The sequence below is a fragment of the Eucalyptus grandis genome, chromosome 6, assembly GCF_016545825.1.
Source record: "Eucalyptus grandis isolate ANBG69807.140 chromosome 6, ASM1654582v1, whole genome shotgun sequence".
Taxonomy (NCBI): domain Eukaryota; kingdom Viridiplantae; phylum Streptophyta; class Magnoliopsida; order Myrtales; family Myrtaceae; genus Eucalyptus; species Eucalyptus grandis.
Genome location: NC_052617.1, coordinates 46,633,903 through 46,652,525, shown reverse-complemented (window position 1 = coordinate 46,652,525; position 18,623 = coordinate 46,633,903). Strand labels below are relative to the sequence as shown.

General features: G+C 38.0%; 2 protein-coding genes across 2 annotated transcripts; both read left to right on the top strand.

The window, feature by feature from the left end:
• The first annotated feature begins 252 nt into the window (after positions 1 to 252).
• Positions 253 to 2,583, top strand: LOC104450342 (7-deoxyloganetin glucosyltransferase). The gene is made up of 2 exons (XM_010064858.3): positions 253 to 868; positions 2,207 to 2,583. Exons 1-2 carry the CDS (start codon positions 346 to 348, stop codon positions 2,581 to 2,583), a joined length of 900 nt encoding a protein of 299 aa, XP_010063160.3. The 5' UTR covers positions 253 to 345.
• Positions 2,584 to 7,484: 4,901 nt separating this feature from the next.
• Positions 7,485 to 10,103, top strand: LOC104450341 (7-deoxyloganetin glucosyltransferase). The gene is made up of 2 exons (XM_010064857.3): positions 7,485 to 8,118; positions 9,053 to 10,103. Exons 1-2 carry the CDS (start codon positions 7,557 to 7,559, stop codon positions 9,985 to 9,987), a joined length of 1,497 nt encoding a protein of 498 aa, XP_010063159.2. The 5' UTR covers positions 7,485 to 7,556; the 3' UTR covers positions 9,988 to 10,103.
• Positions 10,104 to 18,623: the final 8,520 nt, after the last annotated feature.

The window sequence follows — 18,623 nt, the reverse complement described above, 5'->3', positions numbered from 1 at the left end:
TTATGTCACTTTATTGATAACCCCATACGCCGCCTAGGAGAAAATGATGTGCGGTCAACAATTTTTTGTCAATCGATCTTATGTCATTCAACATGGCTTTTGAAGATCACTAGTGGGACCAAATTGGCTTGTTACTCAAGTCGTGTTGGTCCCCGTGGAAGGAGGCTAATTCTCGACTCCACTATGGAATATTTCTACCCATACTTGGAAATTTACGCACAAAGTAAGGACAAAAAGTTGACGAAGTTGTATAAGGAGGGAAGCTCAACTCATTGATCGTTAAACCAAGGCACAACTCATCTTGAAAGGTTATTGGAATCATCATCCTCTAGTAAGAAGAAACAGATGGGTTCCACTGGATCCGAATCGGCCACAAAGCCACACGCAGTTTGCATTCCCAGCCCTGCACAAAGCCACATCGGCGCCACGCTCAAGCTAGCCAAGCTCCTCCATCACAAGGGCTTCCACATCTCCTTCGTCAACACGGAGTTCAACCACCGGCGGCTTGTCAGGGCCCGAGGCCCCGAGTTCGTGAATGGAATGCTGAGCGACTTTCAGTTCCTGACGATCCCGGATGGTCTTCCTCCTTCGGACGAGGATGCAATACAGGACTTGCCGATGCTCATGGACTCGATGAGGAACTATATGGTTGGCCCCTTCAGCGATCTCATATCGAGCCTGGGCTCAAACCCGAGTGTCCCTCCGGTGACTTGCATTGTCTCAGACGGTTTCATGACGTTCGCGACGAGTCCCGCGGCTTCGAAGTATGGGATTCCGCTCATACATTTGTTCACCATACCCGGTTGTGCCCTCACGGCGGTGAAACACTTGCGAGCCCTGGGAGAAAACGGTCTTGCACCACTCACAGGTAAGACACGTTTGACTTTCTATTAATTTAAACAACATATATTAGCCTAAAGGGGCGCACCTTTCTCCTCCTCTGCTTAAGGCCTAGGTTCGAATAACCATATTTTCCATTCTTTTAAGGCCATTCTTAGGGGCATATGCGCGTGTTTTCAGTGATTACACGACACGTGGGGGACGGGAAACTGCTACACTCGATTAAGATTAGTCCAACGATGCTCAAAGGAATCCCCGGCTCCTAACATAATGTGAAAGTCTAATATGGATGCTTTGGTTCGCAGATGAATAAGTAATCTTTGCCTTCGATCAGAACGTAGGTCTTAAATTCTCCTTTTGTAGGTTCATATCGTTGTCGGTATTGCATTTTCCGAAGAGTTCTCTTACTTTAGGCATTCATCATACCATTATACTTCACTTGATGAGGAATTATATATTATTCCATTCTCCCGAAATTATTTTTTTGGTCAGATCATCTACCATTATATGAATGCCTTTGATCACACACGAAGAGCGCAAATCATTGGATTAGATCTCCGAGGATAATTTTTTAAAAAAAAACTGAACATACTATATTGATGCTAATTCAATCCTAGATATTTTAATTTGGTTAATACAGTAACTCTTTTAACAATTTGCTACTGCAATACTTTAAGCCAATTTTGGCAAAAAATTGTTGATGTAGATGCCAATTGTCCTATGTGATACAATCGGTACTGACATGAGCAACTTAAGTAATTTAAGAAAGATTTCTAAATTTTTTCCTTCTTTTTTTATTTAATTTAATTTTTTTGTTATTTCCTTTTGTTAGCGGAGGTTTCTAGCAATAAGCAAGGGCCACGTTACCCTCACCTACCCCTGATTTGGCGGGGATTGCAATCCCTAGTTGTGGTCAGCAAGGGCTTTACAGCTTTCGTAGTGCTTGTGAGGGTCGTTGGCCTACAAAGAACAAATTTAAAAAAGAAAATAAAATGAAAATGAAAGAAATAATCAAAACAAAATTTTGAAATTTTAAAAAATTTCAAAAATTGTCAACATCGATACAAGTTGTTTCACATAGGATGACCAGTGTCCATATCGGGGATTTTTTTTGCCAAAGTTGGCTGGGAAACTACATGAGCAAATCTTCAAAAGGTTTTGGATTAAATTGACCAAATTAAAACATCTCGGACTATATTGGCATCGATACGATATGTTTATAACTCTTTTAGTAATTTTCTCTAAATTTTGAAGACTTGCATTGTATGTGATTTGTGACTTAGAATGCCTTCAAAAAATGAGAAAAACTCTCCATAGTTAGATTTGTTGCCATTTGATGATTTTGCTTGGATATGCGTGCATGCAGATGAATCCCAATTGACGAACGGGTATGGGAACACCCCTATCGATTGGATCCCAGGAATGAAAAACATGAGGCTGCGGGACATGATTCACTACTTCCGAATCTCTGGCTCCGATGACACTTTATTCAACTTCACTGCTGACATCGGCCACAAGACTGATGACGCCACGATGACAATTGTCCACACCTTCGAGGCGCTTGAGCCGGATGTGCTACACGCCCTCTCCTCAATGATCCCAAGGGTTTATGCGGTCGGACCACTTCACCTAATGATTGATCGAATCGCTCGAGAAAAAGTATTCGCCTCAAAGCACATTGAGTGCAATCTGTTGGAAGAGCACAACGAGTGCCGGGAAGCAGCAGTGTATAAGTCAGTGTAAGTGTAATGTGATGTTTCTTTATGCGCTGTGTTTTCCTCAATAGAAGACTTTCTATGATAATGGATTATGTATAAATTTAAGTAAGAACAAATGTGGTTGATATTCGTATTTCTAACACCAATCTAAAAAGAAAGAAATATAATCCTTCTCTAAAATTGACAGATTTCAACAAGGACTTGTTACCTCAGAAATTGGATCCAGTCTACTAGGTTATCTAAGTGTACGATTTTTCCTAAAGTACATCTGCCACACTAGAGTAGCATTTGGTATGATTTGGCACATTAATCCCGTGTGTCCATCTTTCCCGTCAGCCATGGATGAAGAAGGGATCTTTTTGAAAAGTCTCACCGGCCAGCCACAAACATTATAAGGGAGCCGCATATTGTCCCTAAACAAGTTCTGCGGAATTTTAATTTCCTAACATGCTGCGAATCCATCAAAACTATATGAGGGCCACATGAAAAAATTCTAATTTAAACTAAGCCCATTAAATCCTAATTTAAACATATTATCTTAATCTAACATGGTAATCATGCCATAAGGATACCGAAATAGGCCATTACCCATGTTCAAAAAATGACAGCACTTAAAATTTTCCACCTAAACAAAGTTCTCAGAAATGCTTTCTGGGCGGTCAAGCTGGAGGATTTTCTTCCAAGCCCAGGAGCAAGTCGGCAGGTTGAGATGTTCTCCTTGCTTTTTGACAAAGAGAAAACCTAGAAAAAGCCCCCTCATGGTTCATCGTACACGGCTCCCTTTATAAGCAAATAAGATGTGATCCTCGTGAAATATTTCATCCACTTTTCAATATACACGAAATTTTTCCTATAACCTCCGAATCACAAAATCCTCTTATTTTTCTTATCTCCTAAATATTTTCTATTAATTTTTAAAGATAAGATCAAAACCCAATTTTCTTAAATTCCAAAAATCCTCATTTCAAATTGCAATTTCAGAAAACGGGCTCGAGCCAATTTGTACTCTTTTTGTGGGCCTAGCTCAGCCTGCTAATTTAAAACCCAAAACCACTAATTCGACCCATCCGCCATTGGTCCAGTAAATAAGTGTAAAAAAATGCAAATTAAAAACAAATGCACCTAAATCTATATGCTATGTAATTATTAACCCTAATTTTTAATGACTAAATGGGCCGTTAAAATTTAGGTGTCAACAGGGTCTACACAATATTTTATCTTACGGCCACATGCCAAAATGGGTCTACACAATATTTTATCTTACGGCAGTTCACGTGGTGGACTGCCTTCATCTGCTGTGACCCCGGCAGGAGACGTCGTCTTCCCCCTCTACTCCGTTGAGGAGGACGTCCAAGGCTCCTCGCGGCCCTTTTGCGACAGTTGCAGATGCGTCGTTGTGTGGGTTTTCTTGATCAACTTCTAGGAAGTAATAATTTCGTGGCTGTTTAGCATTGATCGCAGTTTCTACCTTTTGGATTCCTTTTGTTTGTGGGTTGAAGTTTTTGTGGTTTCTCTGAATTCTTGTTCTTCGAATAGGGTTTTTTGAGTTTTTTCCAACATTGATTTCGTTTTGCAATTTATTCTTGATCCGGCTTTGTGGAGGATTTCAGGCCCTCGTACGTGTTTGGGGAGAGACTTTGAGTTTTGTTTCTTGGTTTGTGGATTTGCAATTTACTGGTATGCTATGGGTGTGTTGTTGGGCTTTGAAGGTTGGGGTCACCTCGTGATGTCTATAAACCACTTTATCATTCCCATATATGGCGAATGAACTAAATCCATGAGGGGAGACACACTTAAGCTCGACGGTGAGGGACACATACGTCAAAAATGGACCGATTCATCGTCTCATCAAGCCCAATAAATTAAATTCATAATCTATATTAAACAAAAACCAAAGCCCAAACCCGTTTCATGATATATAGACAGCCCGAGCCGGACTTTCACTACTACCTTCACTTCCCTGCCCATAACCAGACCCCGAAGCTCCCTCACTAACTCAACAAATTGATCCCTGGAGTAGCTAATTCTTCAAAGACCACGATTTAAATGGATCCCAAGTCGGATTGGATTGAGTATGGACCACTGATTTACACTGCATATGAGTCAATTCGAGCTGGATTATTTTTTACACGACTTCATTTGGCAAGCCTAAAGCTGACATGTTGGCCTTTTCTTGTAACGATGCATGACGGAGAAATTGCAATTTTTTTTTTTTTAATTCCAAACCGTTCCTCACAAAATCATCTTCTGCTACAATGTTTCCAAGGGGACTATTGCAATACCTAATATTTTTCAATAGAGACTGAGAATCTCTGGAAAAATTGTCATAAATCAATTTTACTTTTGTCAATTCAATCCTAAACATTTTTATTATGTTAATTAAGTCATAAATCAGATATTACTAATGTGAACATTGGTCGTTTCAGATAATATGATTGATGCTGATGTGAATAATTTTTAATATTATTTAGATATTTTTTTTCATTTTTTTTTCGCTTTTTTACTGGCGAATGAAGCTAGAAAGGTTCTAGTGCTTGAAGTATTTGGGCAAGAGGTCCTTCGAGAACTCGTGCTGGTCCCCCAATCACGAAGCTATCCGATCATCGCCCTACGACACCGCGGAATCCGTCTCTTCTTCAAGAATGGCGGTAGCCCCCACTCGTTCGGCCCCGCCATTGGCTTCGGCCCCCACTCCACTTGCTGCAGACACAGCAGGTCGACACGTTATTACCATTATTGCAAACGGCCACGTGATCCATCATTGTCTCCATTCTTCTTGGTCTGTGAAGAAATGGGTCGAAATATTGTAGAAAATATTGGGTGGTCCGGGACCGCCACGTCAGCGTGGTCCCGGACCACTCACGCGGTGCCACGTGTATGGGGAGGGGACAAAAGAGAGAAAGAGGAGAGAGAGCGTCAGAGAAGTGGGCCCAATTTCGGTCCTTTGTCCCCTCTTCATACACGTGGCGTCGCGTGAGTGGTCCGGGACCACGCTGACGTGGTGGTCCCGGACCACCCAATATTTTCTCCGAAATATTGCGGGTACTTATATTATAATTAACATATATTACAATCTTATATTTTCTTTAAATCGGAGGATAGATCTATATGAGACTTTGAATCCACTTTGAATAAAAGCCGGCGTAAACTCCATGGGACCATTTAATAAATATAAATATATCTTCCATCATGAACTTACACGTATTATTTCTCTTGTGAAAATTCACATTGGCTACATCATCTCAAATAATATCACAAATATAGTTTTAGATCGAATGACACGTTGGTATCTTAAATAAAATGTTACTTAGCATGGGCTATATTATCTGTCGTCCACCCATGATTTTCCTTAAATCATGCTTCCAATCGGTGAATTTCAAGTGATTAACATTATCTATATCGGTAACCCACTAAGCAGAAGACTAGTTAGATGAAGTTCCGTAAGATTAAGAATTGACAGAAAAAAAAAAAAAAAAACTCTTTTTTTTTTTTCTCAGTTCCAGATAAAGAGTCTTGGATAGAAAAACCTATATTTTTCCTTTTATTTATTTTTAGCTCACCATACACGTATTCCATACCCCCTTATTTATATCTAGCTAGTGACTATGGTCCACAATGGTCATTTCCACGAGATTCAACAACCGAAGCTCCTAGTAGCCTTTCATCTTTGTTAAAGGGGAAAGGACTAGATTAGTTCTACCAATATTGGTAGTAGTAGTCTCCTCGTAGACAATCTTGTGTGTCTAGGCAGTTGCAATGATTGGCACATTACAGTAAATGATATGGCACCTTTCGGAGAATACAGGTATTGATCCTCCAACAACAAATCTTCCAACTTGCAGTCAATTATAGCCATAGGTTACCTGAAAGTCTAGAAAAACGATGAAATTTCTCTTTGATAACTCTCTTTGATCATTTTGTTATATTTTGTTGATTTGCCTCTGATAGGGTGTGTCCGAGGGGCACCATTTACCTTAACGGGATGTGTTTACAAGAAGCACATTTTGGCTATAATGGGGTGTGTTTGAGAGACACCTTTTGAAGAGGCTTGAACGGTTATCTTTAAGGGAAGTTAAAATAACTTCCTAGAGGAGGCAGTCCTACATAATAAAAGAACAGACGTTAAATCAATGTTTTCCTCTCTATCAGAATAACACATACAAAAGGTTTCCATTACTATCTTTAGAAGACGTTTGAAATATTAACACTGGAAAGTGAATATTTTCTTTGCAATTGTATTTGGACTATCGTGAAGTTGTAGTTTTGTTTATTACTTATTGGTGATTCAACGCATATTTTGTGGTAAATTTATTTGTTGTGCATCAAGACATTAGTCATTTCTTCCTCGACTTTATCCAACACATTTGTTTGGGCAAGCATTATATAATAATCTATAGTTTGTCTCGTCAAGCTATAATTAAGTCAATCTTGTCTTTTAACTTTAGAGGTTACTCGACAACAGTCAAACATCACACGGCTCTGTTTGAATGATCCTCTGCATTATGCCAGATTCCTTAACTTGCTACCCACGAAAGGCGATGATGCGAATTCATCCCTAGATATTTGAGAGTGAGAAGAAAATTGTCGCTTCAAAGAAACCAAAATATCATTGTACACTATGACGGAACTTACAATGTTATTTTATTCGGCGGGAAATGATAGGTGGGGGGACCAAATTGGCTTTGTTTCTCAAGTCATGTGGTCCATGTGGAAGGAGGCCAATTCTCAACGCCGATATGGCAATATGGAATATTTCTACCCCTACAAAATAATCAATCGGATATCAATTGAAAAAAAAAAAATAGTATAGAAGGTAGATAGTATTACTTAAATCATACATTTCCTTGGGGAAAAAGAAACAAGGAGATGGAAATCAAACTAAACTTGCCAACTTATAATGCGACGCCATACTTGAGGACAAAATGTTGACGATGTTACATAAGGAGGGAAGCTCAACTCAATGATCATTAGACAAAGCCGAGTTCAACTCATCCTGAAATGTCATTGGAGTCATCATCCTCTGGTGAGAAGAAACCAATGGGTTCCACTAGATTCGAATCGGCCACAAAGCCACACGCAGTTTGCATTCCCTGCCCTGCACAAAGCCACATCGGCGCCATGCTCAAGTTAGCAAAGCTCCTCCATCACAAGGGCTTCCACATCTCCTTCGTCAACACCGAGTTCAACCACCGGCGTCTCGCTAGGGCCCGAGGCCCTGAATTCGCAAACGGAACGCTGAGCGACTTTCAGTTCCTGACGATCCCGGATGGTCTTCCTCCTTCGGAAGCGGATGCGATACAGGACATGCAGATGCTCGGTGACTCGATGAGGAACTATATGGCCGGCCCCTTTGGCGATCTTGTATCGAGCCTGGGCTCGAACCCGAGTCTCCCTCCGGTGACTTGCATCGTCTCGGACGGTTTCATGGCGTTTACGACGAGTCCCGCGGCTTCGAAATTTGGGATTCCGCTCATACACCTGTTCCCTATACCCGGTTGTGCCCTTATGGCGGTGAAACAATTGCGGGCCCTGGAAGAAAACGGTCTCGCACCACTCACAGGTAAAACACGTTTGAGTTTCTACTAAATTCCCCTTGTATAAGTTTTATCGTTATCGGTATTGCATTTTACGAAGAGTTCACTTACTTCATGCATTCATCATACTATCATACCTCACTTGACGAGGAATTACATATTATTCAATTCTCCTGGAAACTAACTTTTCGGTCAGATCATCTACCGTTATATGAATGCCTTTGATCACACATGAACAGCGCAAATTGATGGATTAATCTCCAGGGATAATTTTTTTTTAAAAAGTGTCTAAACATATTATAAGATGTCAATTCAGTCATAAACAATTTAATTTAGTCAAGATAGTGAACCTTTTAACAATTTGCTAATGTAGTACTTCATACCAATTTTGATTGAAAATCATTGATGTAGAGGCTAACTGTTCTGTGTGGTTAAACTGATGATGACATGGACAACTTACCCAATTTTTTAAAAAATTGCGAATATTTTCCTTCACTTTTTTCTTTAATTTTCTATATATATATTCTTTTTTTTTTATTTCCCTTTGTCAACAGATATTCACGATGCCCTCACCTGGCTTTGATTTGGCAAGGGACGCGACCCCTCATTGTGGTCAGCAAGGGCTTTGCGGCCCTCATGGTGCTGGCCAGGGTTGTCGGCCCACAATAAACGAAAGAAAGAAAGAAAATAAACTAAAGAAAAAATGAAGCAAATTTTTAAATTTTTAAAAACATTTCAAAAATTTTCCATCTTAGAATAGGCCGTTCCACGTAGGACGGCCAGTGTCCACGTTGGTGATTTTTTTTTTTTTTTTTTTGTTGATAATTTTCCCTAAATTTCAAAGACCTGCATTGTATGCCATTTGTGACTTAGATTGCCTTAAAAAAATGAAAAAAAAAAAGTGACCGTAATTAAATTTGTTGCCATTTGATGATTTTGCATGGATATGCATGCTTGCAGATGAATCCCAATTGATGAATGGGTATGGGAACACCCCTATCGATTGGATCCCGGGAATGAAAAACATGAGGCTGTGCGACATGCCTCACTTCTTCCGAATCTCTGGCTCCGATGACACTTTATTGAACTTCACCGCTGACAACGGCCACAAGACCGGTGACGCCACGATGACCATTATCCACACCTTCGAGGCGCTTGAGCCGGATGTGCTGCACGCCCTCTCCTCAATGATCCCAAGGGTTTATACGGTGGGACCACTCCACCTAATGATCAATCGAATCGCTCAAGAAAAAGTATTCACCTCGAAGCACATAGAGTGCAATCTGTTAGAAGAGCACGACGAATGCCTTTGCTGGTTGGACTCAAAGGAGCCCAAGTCTGTGATCTATGTGAACTTTGGGAGTATAGCATTCATGACGCACCAACAATTGGTTGAATTTGCGATGGGACTGGCTAATAGCAATCAGTGTTTCTTATGGGTCTTGAGGCCTGATGCGGTGAACGAAGACACAACGACTCTTCCCGAAGAGTTTGTTGAGGAAACAAGAGAGAGAGGCTTTTTATCTGGGTGGTGCCCACAAGAGAGAGTGTTATGCCACCCTTCAATTGGAGGGTTCTTGACTCATTGTGGTTGGAACTCGACCATCGAGAGCTTGTCGGCTGGAGTTCCGATGTTGTGTTGGCCGTGCTTTGGAGACCAACCAACGAATTGTAAGTATATATGTGATGATTGTGGGGTTGGGTTGAAGATGGATGGTAATGTGAAGAGGGATGAAGTGGAGAGGCTTGTGAGGGAATTGATGGAAGGAGAGGTGGGGAAGAAAATGCGACGCAAGGCCATGGAGTGGAAGAAGATGGCAGAAGAAGCAGTTGATGAAAACGGTTCGTCTTTTATGAATTTGGACAAGTTGCTGGACAAGGTTTTGTCTAAATAGTGTAATGTGATATTTTTCTATATGCATTATGTTTTCCTCAATAGAGGACTTTCTATGATAATGACTTATGTATCAATTTAAGTAAAAATAAATATGATTGATATTCATATTTGAAACACCAATCTGAAAAGAAAGAAATATAATCCTCCCTTAATTTTGCAAATTTTGATAAGGACTTGTTACCTCATAAGTTGGATCTGATCTACCAGATTATTAAGTATACAATTTTTCCTAAAGTTTGGCCAATTGCCTTATGTATATCATACATCCAACTCATTCATCCGTTGCACAAGCATGGTGTTTGGTATGATTTGGCACATTGAATGATTGATGTTCCATCAAGTGTAATTTTTTAGACAAATGTAACTAGTGAACCTTGTGGTCCATGCGGAGTGAGATATCATTGCATGTGTACCAACATATGAAGGGTTGCATTTACATGTTAGGCCTATATCTATTAGTGATTGGCCAATTTAAAAAACCTACATGCAATTCTAGACAAAATATTGGGCATGCTAGTAGTGCCATGTCATTGTGCCTTGTGCCATGGAGATACGACACATGTCAAGTGAGTCTCTTGTCAAATTGGAAAGATTGAACCTAGGTAGTACTAGAGCTGATCATGGCTATTAAAATAAGTCACAAATTCATATTTTAAGTCAAATTTGCTTAAGTGGATCATATATCAATCACTTTAAATTTTAAATACTTTAAATTTTAAATACTAGTCTTAGTGGGTTCTAAAGTGAAAAGCTCAAAATAGAAGAGTTTTAGTGAGTCTATTATCCACTTAGTAAACAGATCAACCACAACACATCTTCTTCTTCTTCACCTTAAACCCCTTCCGCGATGATGTCTGTTGCTTCATCCGAAAATGTGCCTAGCCTCAAGACTACGACATTGTTGATGGCAAAAGGAAATATTAGGTACACTGGTTTTACCATGTGGGCCGTGCATATGTTCACTCATTGATCGCGACATGACCATAATAAGTCCACTTTTTAGATCTTTTCTCTCTCCCTTAGAGTCACGAGATGCCCACGCTCATTTATGGTCATTGTCAGCATCGTTCGAGCATGCTATTGATCTCCTGTGTATCCATCTTTTCCTTCCACCATGGACGAAGAAGGGATTCTTTTGAAAAATCTCACTAGGCAGCCAAGAACGACTAGCTCACGAGTGACATGACTCCATCAGTGGTGATGATGGGGGAGGCGCAGAGGTCAAGCTCAGGTTAAGGAGAGGGTAAGTGAATGTTGGCGCCCCATGCTGGTGAAGGAGAGGGCTAGAGGGAGAAGGAGAGAGGGGGCAAGGGGGGAGGGGAGAGAAAACAATTGAAAAGTGGGCCCATTATGGTCACATGGTGATCAATGAGTGGATTTATGCACGACCCATGTGGCAAAACAGGTGCACATACTGTTTTCTCCGACGCAACCCCACGTCGTGGACCGTGGACTGACTTCGCTCGCGGTGACCCCAGTAGGCGATGTTGTCTTCCCCTCTACTCCGTTGGATAGGACGTCCAGAGCTCCTTGTGGCCCTTTTGCGACAATTTTAGATAGGTCGTTGAGTTGGTTTTCTTGATCAATTCCTAGAAAGTTATGATTTCATGGCTATTTGAGCATTGATCACGGTTTTTACATTTTGAATTCCTTTTGTTTGTGGGGAAAATTACCAAACAGTTTCAAACCTATTGCATTCAGTTCTAAACCTTTTTTTTTCTGGTCAATTCAATTCTAAATTTTTTACAATTGTGCCAATTCAATCCATTATACAAACGTGGTGATTAGTTGGATCTTTGGTTAAATTAATTAACATCTATTTCTTTGATTGACCTCCTCTCCATCCAATTTTGGCCAGCCGACGTTGATATGAATAATTTTTTAATAATATTTTATTTCAAATTTTATCATGTTTTCTTCTTCTTTTTTTCTTTGTTTTTTCCCTCCTCCTTCCTCCTCCCTCCTTCCTCTAGCCGACCAGCCAAAGGTGAGCACGGATGAAGTCAGCCTCGCTAGCCTTAGGTAGGTGGTAGCTTCGCCATGGCTAGATGAAGCCGAGCCTTGCCGAATTTGGCAAGATTGAGCATCCTCATGGCTAGCAAGGCTCGATATTTGCCAAATTTGATGAGGGTAAGCCTCACCAAGCCATCGACAACCCTCGCTAGCCTAGCTAGTGGCTTGGGTGAGGTTGCCAAGCCATGGTAGGCTTCCCCAAGGCCAGTGAAGTCCTTCTCCAGCCCTTCTTTTGGCCGATTACTGGCGGTGATTGGTTGGAGGAAGGAGAAGGAAGTGAAGAAAAAAATTAAACAAAAAATTTAAATATTATTAAAAAATTGCCCATGTTAGCGTTGGTCGGCTGACCAAAAATTGGATAAATGGACTAAATTAACATAATTGCAAAATTTTTAGAATTGAATTGGCAAAAATGTTTATGATAGAATTAGAAAAATTATAATAGATTTAGGACTGTTTTGGTAATTTTCCCTTTGTTTGTGGGTTGAAGTTTTTGTGGCTCTTCTAAATTCTTGTTCTTTGAATAGGGTTTTTTGAGTTTTTTGCGACATTGATTTCGTTTTCCAATTTATTCTTGGTCCGGCTTTGTGGAGGATTTTAGGCCCTCGAACATGTTCGGCAAAAAAATTTGAGTTTCGTTTCTTGATTTTTGAATTTGCAATTCATTGGTTTCCAATGAGTGTATTGTTGGGCTTCGAAGGTTGGAGTCACCTCGTGGTATCTAAAGAGGAGATGCCACTTCATCATTCCCAGTCGCGAATGAGCTAAACCCATGAGCGGAGACATACTTAGCTCGACACTAAGGGACCCATTCGTCATAAATGGGCCGATTCATTGTCTCGTCAAGCCCAATATATTAAATTCATCATCTATATTAAACGAGAACCCACACCCAAACCCGTTTCATAATATAGATAGCCTGTGCAAGACTTTCGCCGTTACCTTCACATCCTTGCCCATAACCAAACCTCAGAGCTCCCTCGTTAACTCAACAACCCAATCAGTGGAGTAACCTATTCTTCAAAGACCACGATCTAAAGAGAAAATTTGCTTGAAATGGGTCCCAAGTCAAGTAAGATTAAGTATGGATCATTGAATTTGTATTGCATGTGAATAGGTCGGATGAGTCAATTTGAGTCTGATTATTTGCAATCCGATTTACTCCTCTCATAGGCCTAAAGCTGACATGTTGGCCTTTTCCTATAGCTCTGCACTAAGGAGAAATTACAAGTTATTTTTATTCAAATCCTTTCATAGCAAAACCATCTTCTGATGCAATCTTTCCCATAGGACTATGGCAACACCTAATAATTTCTTGATAGGGACTATGACTCTTTAGGAAAATTATCCTAAACCTATTGTATTTTTTGCCAATTCAATTTTTAATATTTTAATTGTGTTGATTGAGTCCTTATTCTTTTTACGTTTTTGCCAATTGATTGCACTCGGTCAAATTTTGATTGGAGATCATTAACATGGATGTTGGTCGTCCTATGTGACATGATTAATGTTAACATGGACAATTTTAAATAATATTTTAATATTTCTTTGAATTTTTTAAATGCTCCTTTTTGCTTTAACTTTTTTTTTTTTTTACAACTCTAGCTGGTGACGGGTGAGGGATTTGACCCTTACTTTGATCTTGGCGAGGGTGAGAGGCTCTCACCCGTTTGGTCCTCACTAGTGGCTGGTTTCTTCACCGACTAGAGTTGTAAAAAAAGAATAATGAAAAGAAAAAAACAAAATGAAAAAAAAATTGAATTTTTTTGAAAATATTATAAAAAATTATTTATGTTAGCTCAAATAGCCAGTATCCACATAAAAGATTGTTGACATCTGATTTTTAGTTGACGTGTCAAAAATATGAAAAAAATTGAGATTAGGGCTTCCAACCCGATGAAACCCATTTCTCGAGAAAAAAATCTTGTTTTTTTTTATTTCTTTCTTTTTCATTATCAATTTTCAGGAACTTCCAAAGCATTTTCAATAAAAACCCAAAAAGTTAAACGATTGGCTTTTTGATTGACTTTTTTTTTTTATCAAATCTTTGACCAAAACTCAACCTCATATCAAAAATTTGTTTCTCAACCAAAAAGATGCTAAATAACCTTAATTTTACTTTTGTCAATTTGATTTTTCAACAATTTAAAGATTTGATTTAAAAATCAATCTTTTAGGAAAAAGTCAATTAAATAGCTGACTTTTGGTCAAATCTTTGACCAAAAATTGAAAAAAATAAGGTTAATATCCTGAAAAACCCTAAATTGGTACACATATAACAAATTTACTCCAAATTATTATTTTTTTTTTTTTTTTACCATGAAAAACCCCAAACCGGTACACTTAGAACAAATTTACCCCGACTAACCATAAAAAACCCTAAATTGGTACATTTATAATAATTTTATCAAAAACTAATTTATTCAACCATCAAAAACTCGAAACTTGAACATTTGTGACAAATAAACCCTCAATTAAATTGGATTAAATACTACAAAAAAATCACAAAAATTGTAAATTGTGACAAACGAAGAGTAAAATCACAAACTAATATATAAGTCAACCATCACGTGTCATTCAACTTAATAATTTGACGGTAAAATTTAACGGAAACTAACATGGGGTAAATTTGTTATAAGTGTACCAGTTTGGGGGTAAATTTGTCAAATGTGTACCAGTTTGTGATTTTTGGTGGTCCAAAAAATAGTTTTGGGTAAATTTGTTGCAGGTGTACTAGTTAGGGGTTTTTGAGGGTATTAACAAAAAAATCTTCATTTTTTTTTTAGTGTCAATTTGACTTTTGTGTTAAAAATTTCACAAAATTCGATTAAGAACCTTGTTTTCTAAATTTTTCAGTTTTAGGTTCTAAATCAACAAAAAATAAAATTACATTTGTTTTAGTCATAATTAGGTGTAGTTCATTTTACGACATTTGGTCTAAGGACTATTTCTAATCCTCTCATTCATTCAATTTCGGGAATTGCCATGTTGAAGGGCGAATTACCATTTTAAGCTATAATTATGAGGTCAAAATAGATTCTTCAAAAGTCGTGAATAGGCGATTGTTTTCCACTCATTTTCTTAAGATATATCTAAATCTAGGGTTCGTTTTGAGAAATTCACATGAGAATCTCTCAATTTAAGGGATTTCGCTCTCTTGAATATAGGAAAGTCGAACAATTAAGTTTCAATTGAATAAATTTATATTGACCATTCAAGACTTTGATTCAATTTTATGAATTAAGGTTCAATTTTCAAGAGTCAGAATTCTGAAAAGTTGTGTGATGGTAATGATGTCAAGCTAATCACTCACTTTTATATCCTTAATGTTTGAAAAACTTCAAACTTTCAAAGTCTCACCTGAACCGACATTACAACCCTTATCTGAAGTCCTTTTTGATTGAGATAGTTTGAGTTGAAGTAAGAATTTTGCATAAGAGCTATCGCTAGAAGGAGTGGAAGCAATCCTACCTTATCTTGTCTTCAAAGTCCTTGACTTGTAAACCCGGTGAACATATTGATTGAATATTCTTTTCTTGGCCTCAAAGTGAATACCCTTTGTGTAAACCCATTGCCAAGCTAACATTACAGTCATTTTCAAAAACCTTTTGATCAATGAATTTGTATTCATTGTGACATGGGTTATGTGAGACCTCTCTAGCGAGAATTGAATAGCTTTCCCACATCAAAAGATGGGAATAAAAGCCATTCTTGAGAGCCAGTGTGAAAGACCTCATTGATTAGATTATTTCCAATTTGGCATATTTGGTCTTACCCTTAAATGGTTAATCAAACTTCATTTAGTTAAAATCCTTTCCTAAGGAATTTCATAATTGGTATCATTTACCAAGATATGTTTGAATGATTCCACAAGATTAGCCTTCGAGCAATCTCAAAATTCTTTTTAAAAATATATGTTCCCTAGTGAATCGATTTTTGGTCAACTCTTATATCTGGTTTTTGGTCAGCCTTAACCATACCATTTATTTCTAATTTTTGGTCAGCCTAAACCATATTCTTTGTTTCCTAATTTTGGTCAACCTAAACCATATCCTTTGTTTTTGGTTTTTAGTTCTTCTAAACCATACCCCTTTCCCTTAAATTCTTGGTAAATCTTAAACCTCGTCCTTTAAGTTCTAGGTTATTCTCATAAATTTTGACTTTATGTTCTAGGTTATCTTTAAACCCTATCCTTAGGTTAGTGGTCATCCTTAATCCATTATTTTTTCTTAATAATTTTAGTGCATTCATTCCATTCCACAAGAGAGATGGAGAAAAAAATTGCAAGCATGAGTCCAAACACTTTCAATGAACGAAGGTAAGTATTCAAGAATGTTCCTGACCAAATGTTATTTTCCTTTTATCATTTCCCTTTGCAAAGTAGAGTTGACTAAAAATTGCAGGTATCAATTTGTCTTTAAGTGGAACCTCTTCAAACTTCATGAGGCAGTTGTTGATATCTAATTTTTCGTCAAATCGTCAAAAAGGTAAACAAACTCAAAATTAGGACTTCCGATTGCGACGAAACCCATTTCTTGAAAAAAAAAAAAAGTCTTGTTTTTCATTTCTTTCTTTTCTATTATCACTTTTAAGAAATTTCTTAGCCATTTTCAATAAAAACTAAAAAATCAAATGGTTAACTTTGGGTCGATTTTTTGGTCAATCCTTTCACCAAAAGTCAATTCAAAAAGTCAACCCTAGATCAAAAGTTGTTTTTCACCCAATTAGATATTAAATAACCTTAATTTCACTTTTTCAAATTGATTTTTTAAAAATTAAAAATTTGACTCAAAAATCAATCTTTTAGAAAAAGTCAACTAAATGGTTGATTTTTTATTAAATCATTGACCAAAAAAAAAAAAATCTTCAAAATACTTTATTTTAGTGTCAATTTGGCTTTTGTGTCAAAAATTTCACAAAATTCAATTAAGAATTTTGTTTTTAGAATTTTTCGATTTTAGGTTCTAAATCAATCAAAATGAAATTACTTTTTTAGCCATAATTAGGTATAGTTCTTTGTACAACATTGGTCTAAGGACTATTTCTAATCCTCTCGTTCATTCAATTTTGGGAAAAGCCATGTTGAAGGGCAAATTGTCATTTTAAGCATTAATTAGGAGATCAAAATTGATTCTTCATAAGTTGCGAATAGATGATTGTTTTCAACTCATTTTCTTAAGATAAGTCTAAATCCAAAGTCCATTTTGAGAAATTCTCATGAGAATTTCTCAATTTGAGGGATTTTGCTATAGGAAAATCAAATAATTAAGCTTCAAGTGAAGAAATTTAGATTAACTCATTCAAGACTATGGTTCAATTTCATGAACCAAGGTCCGATTTTCTTATTAGACCTCGATTCATTTTTTACCTAAGTCTCGTCACTTTAATTCAAGGTCAATTCGAATGCATTAGGTTATCCTAAGTATGAGTAATTAGTTAAATAGGTTATTGCAGTATTAATTGAATTCAATTTCAATTAATTTGCATTTTTGAGCGAAGAATTGCAAAATTGCTTCTTTTAGCTTATAATGCTCGATTATATGTACCCATGGTTTAGGTTGGTTGTTTTCACAATAATCATTCAATGAAGTCAATAAAAAAATCCATAAATTGAATTTACGGGGTTTAATTGGTTTAATTTGATTAAAATTAGACAATTTCTCTTCAAATTGGATAAGTTTTCTTTTGAAGGACCAAATTGCATAAATTTTGAACCCACATCGACTGTCCAACCAAGAACTGGCCTAAACTAGTTAAGAACTGTTCTAACCAATGTAAATCGATCTAACCAGCCTAACTAGATGTCGGCGAGGCAGGCTAATTCAGCCTCTTGGAAGTCGATTCCAGGATCCTCATCATGTGAACTTTATCCTCCTGCCCTTACATTTCTCAAATTTTGTAGATTAAAGTTTGAATTTCAGAAATTTGAAATTTAACCCCTAATTAGGCCATTAAGTACAATTCTAATTTTAAATCTCAATTTTTGCAAATAAATGCCACCCGATTAGTCCTAAGACACATTAGATCAAATCGACAGCCAAGATTCACCGATTTGGGGTTAGTATAAAAGGATTTTCCCTTCAATTTTCAGGTGGCCTCATTTTTTGCAAATAATTCTCTCACTAAAATTAGAACTCTCTCTCTCTCTCTCTCTCTCTCTCTCTCTCTTCCCTCCTTCGCGCATAACCATTGCTCGTTGGCATACGCACCCACACCGACGACATTGCTACTATCTCCACCACCTTCGACGTCCCTCTCTCTCTCTCTCTCTCTCTCTCTCTCTTGGAGTTGATTGTGGCTTCCCTCTGTCTCGGGGATCACCCAATCCTCTGATCTGGCGATCCATTTCCAAGGCCTCAAGCACCGATGCCTACGTCGATGAGTAGACCGGCTCTTTCTCTCCCTTGATTGGTGGCCGGCACTAATCATGTGAGGAGCCAATGTTCCCCGATCTACCCCTAGGTCCATTCCCAACTTAGGCGTGGTCGGGGTTTGGAGGATCAATCACTAGAGCATCTCGGCAACCTCACCTTTCACTAATGCTTCAAGGCCAATCCAATTGAACTAGTTTGGTTCCAAATCATACCAGCGGTCCAGCCAGCTCCTAGGCATTCCATAGGT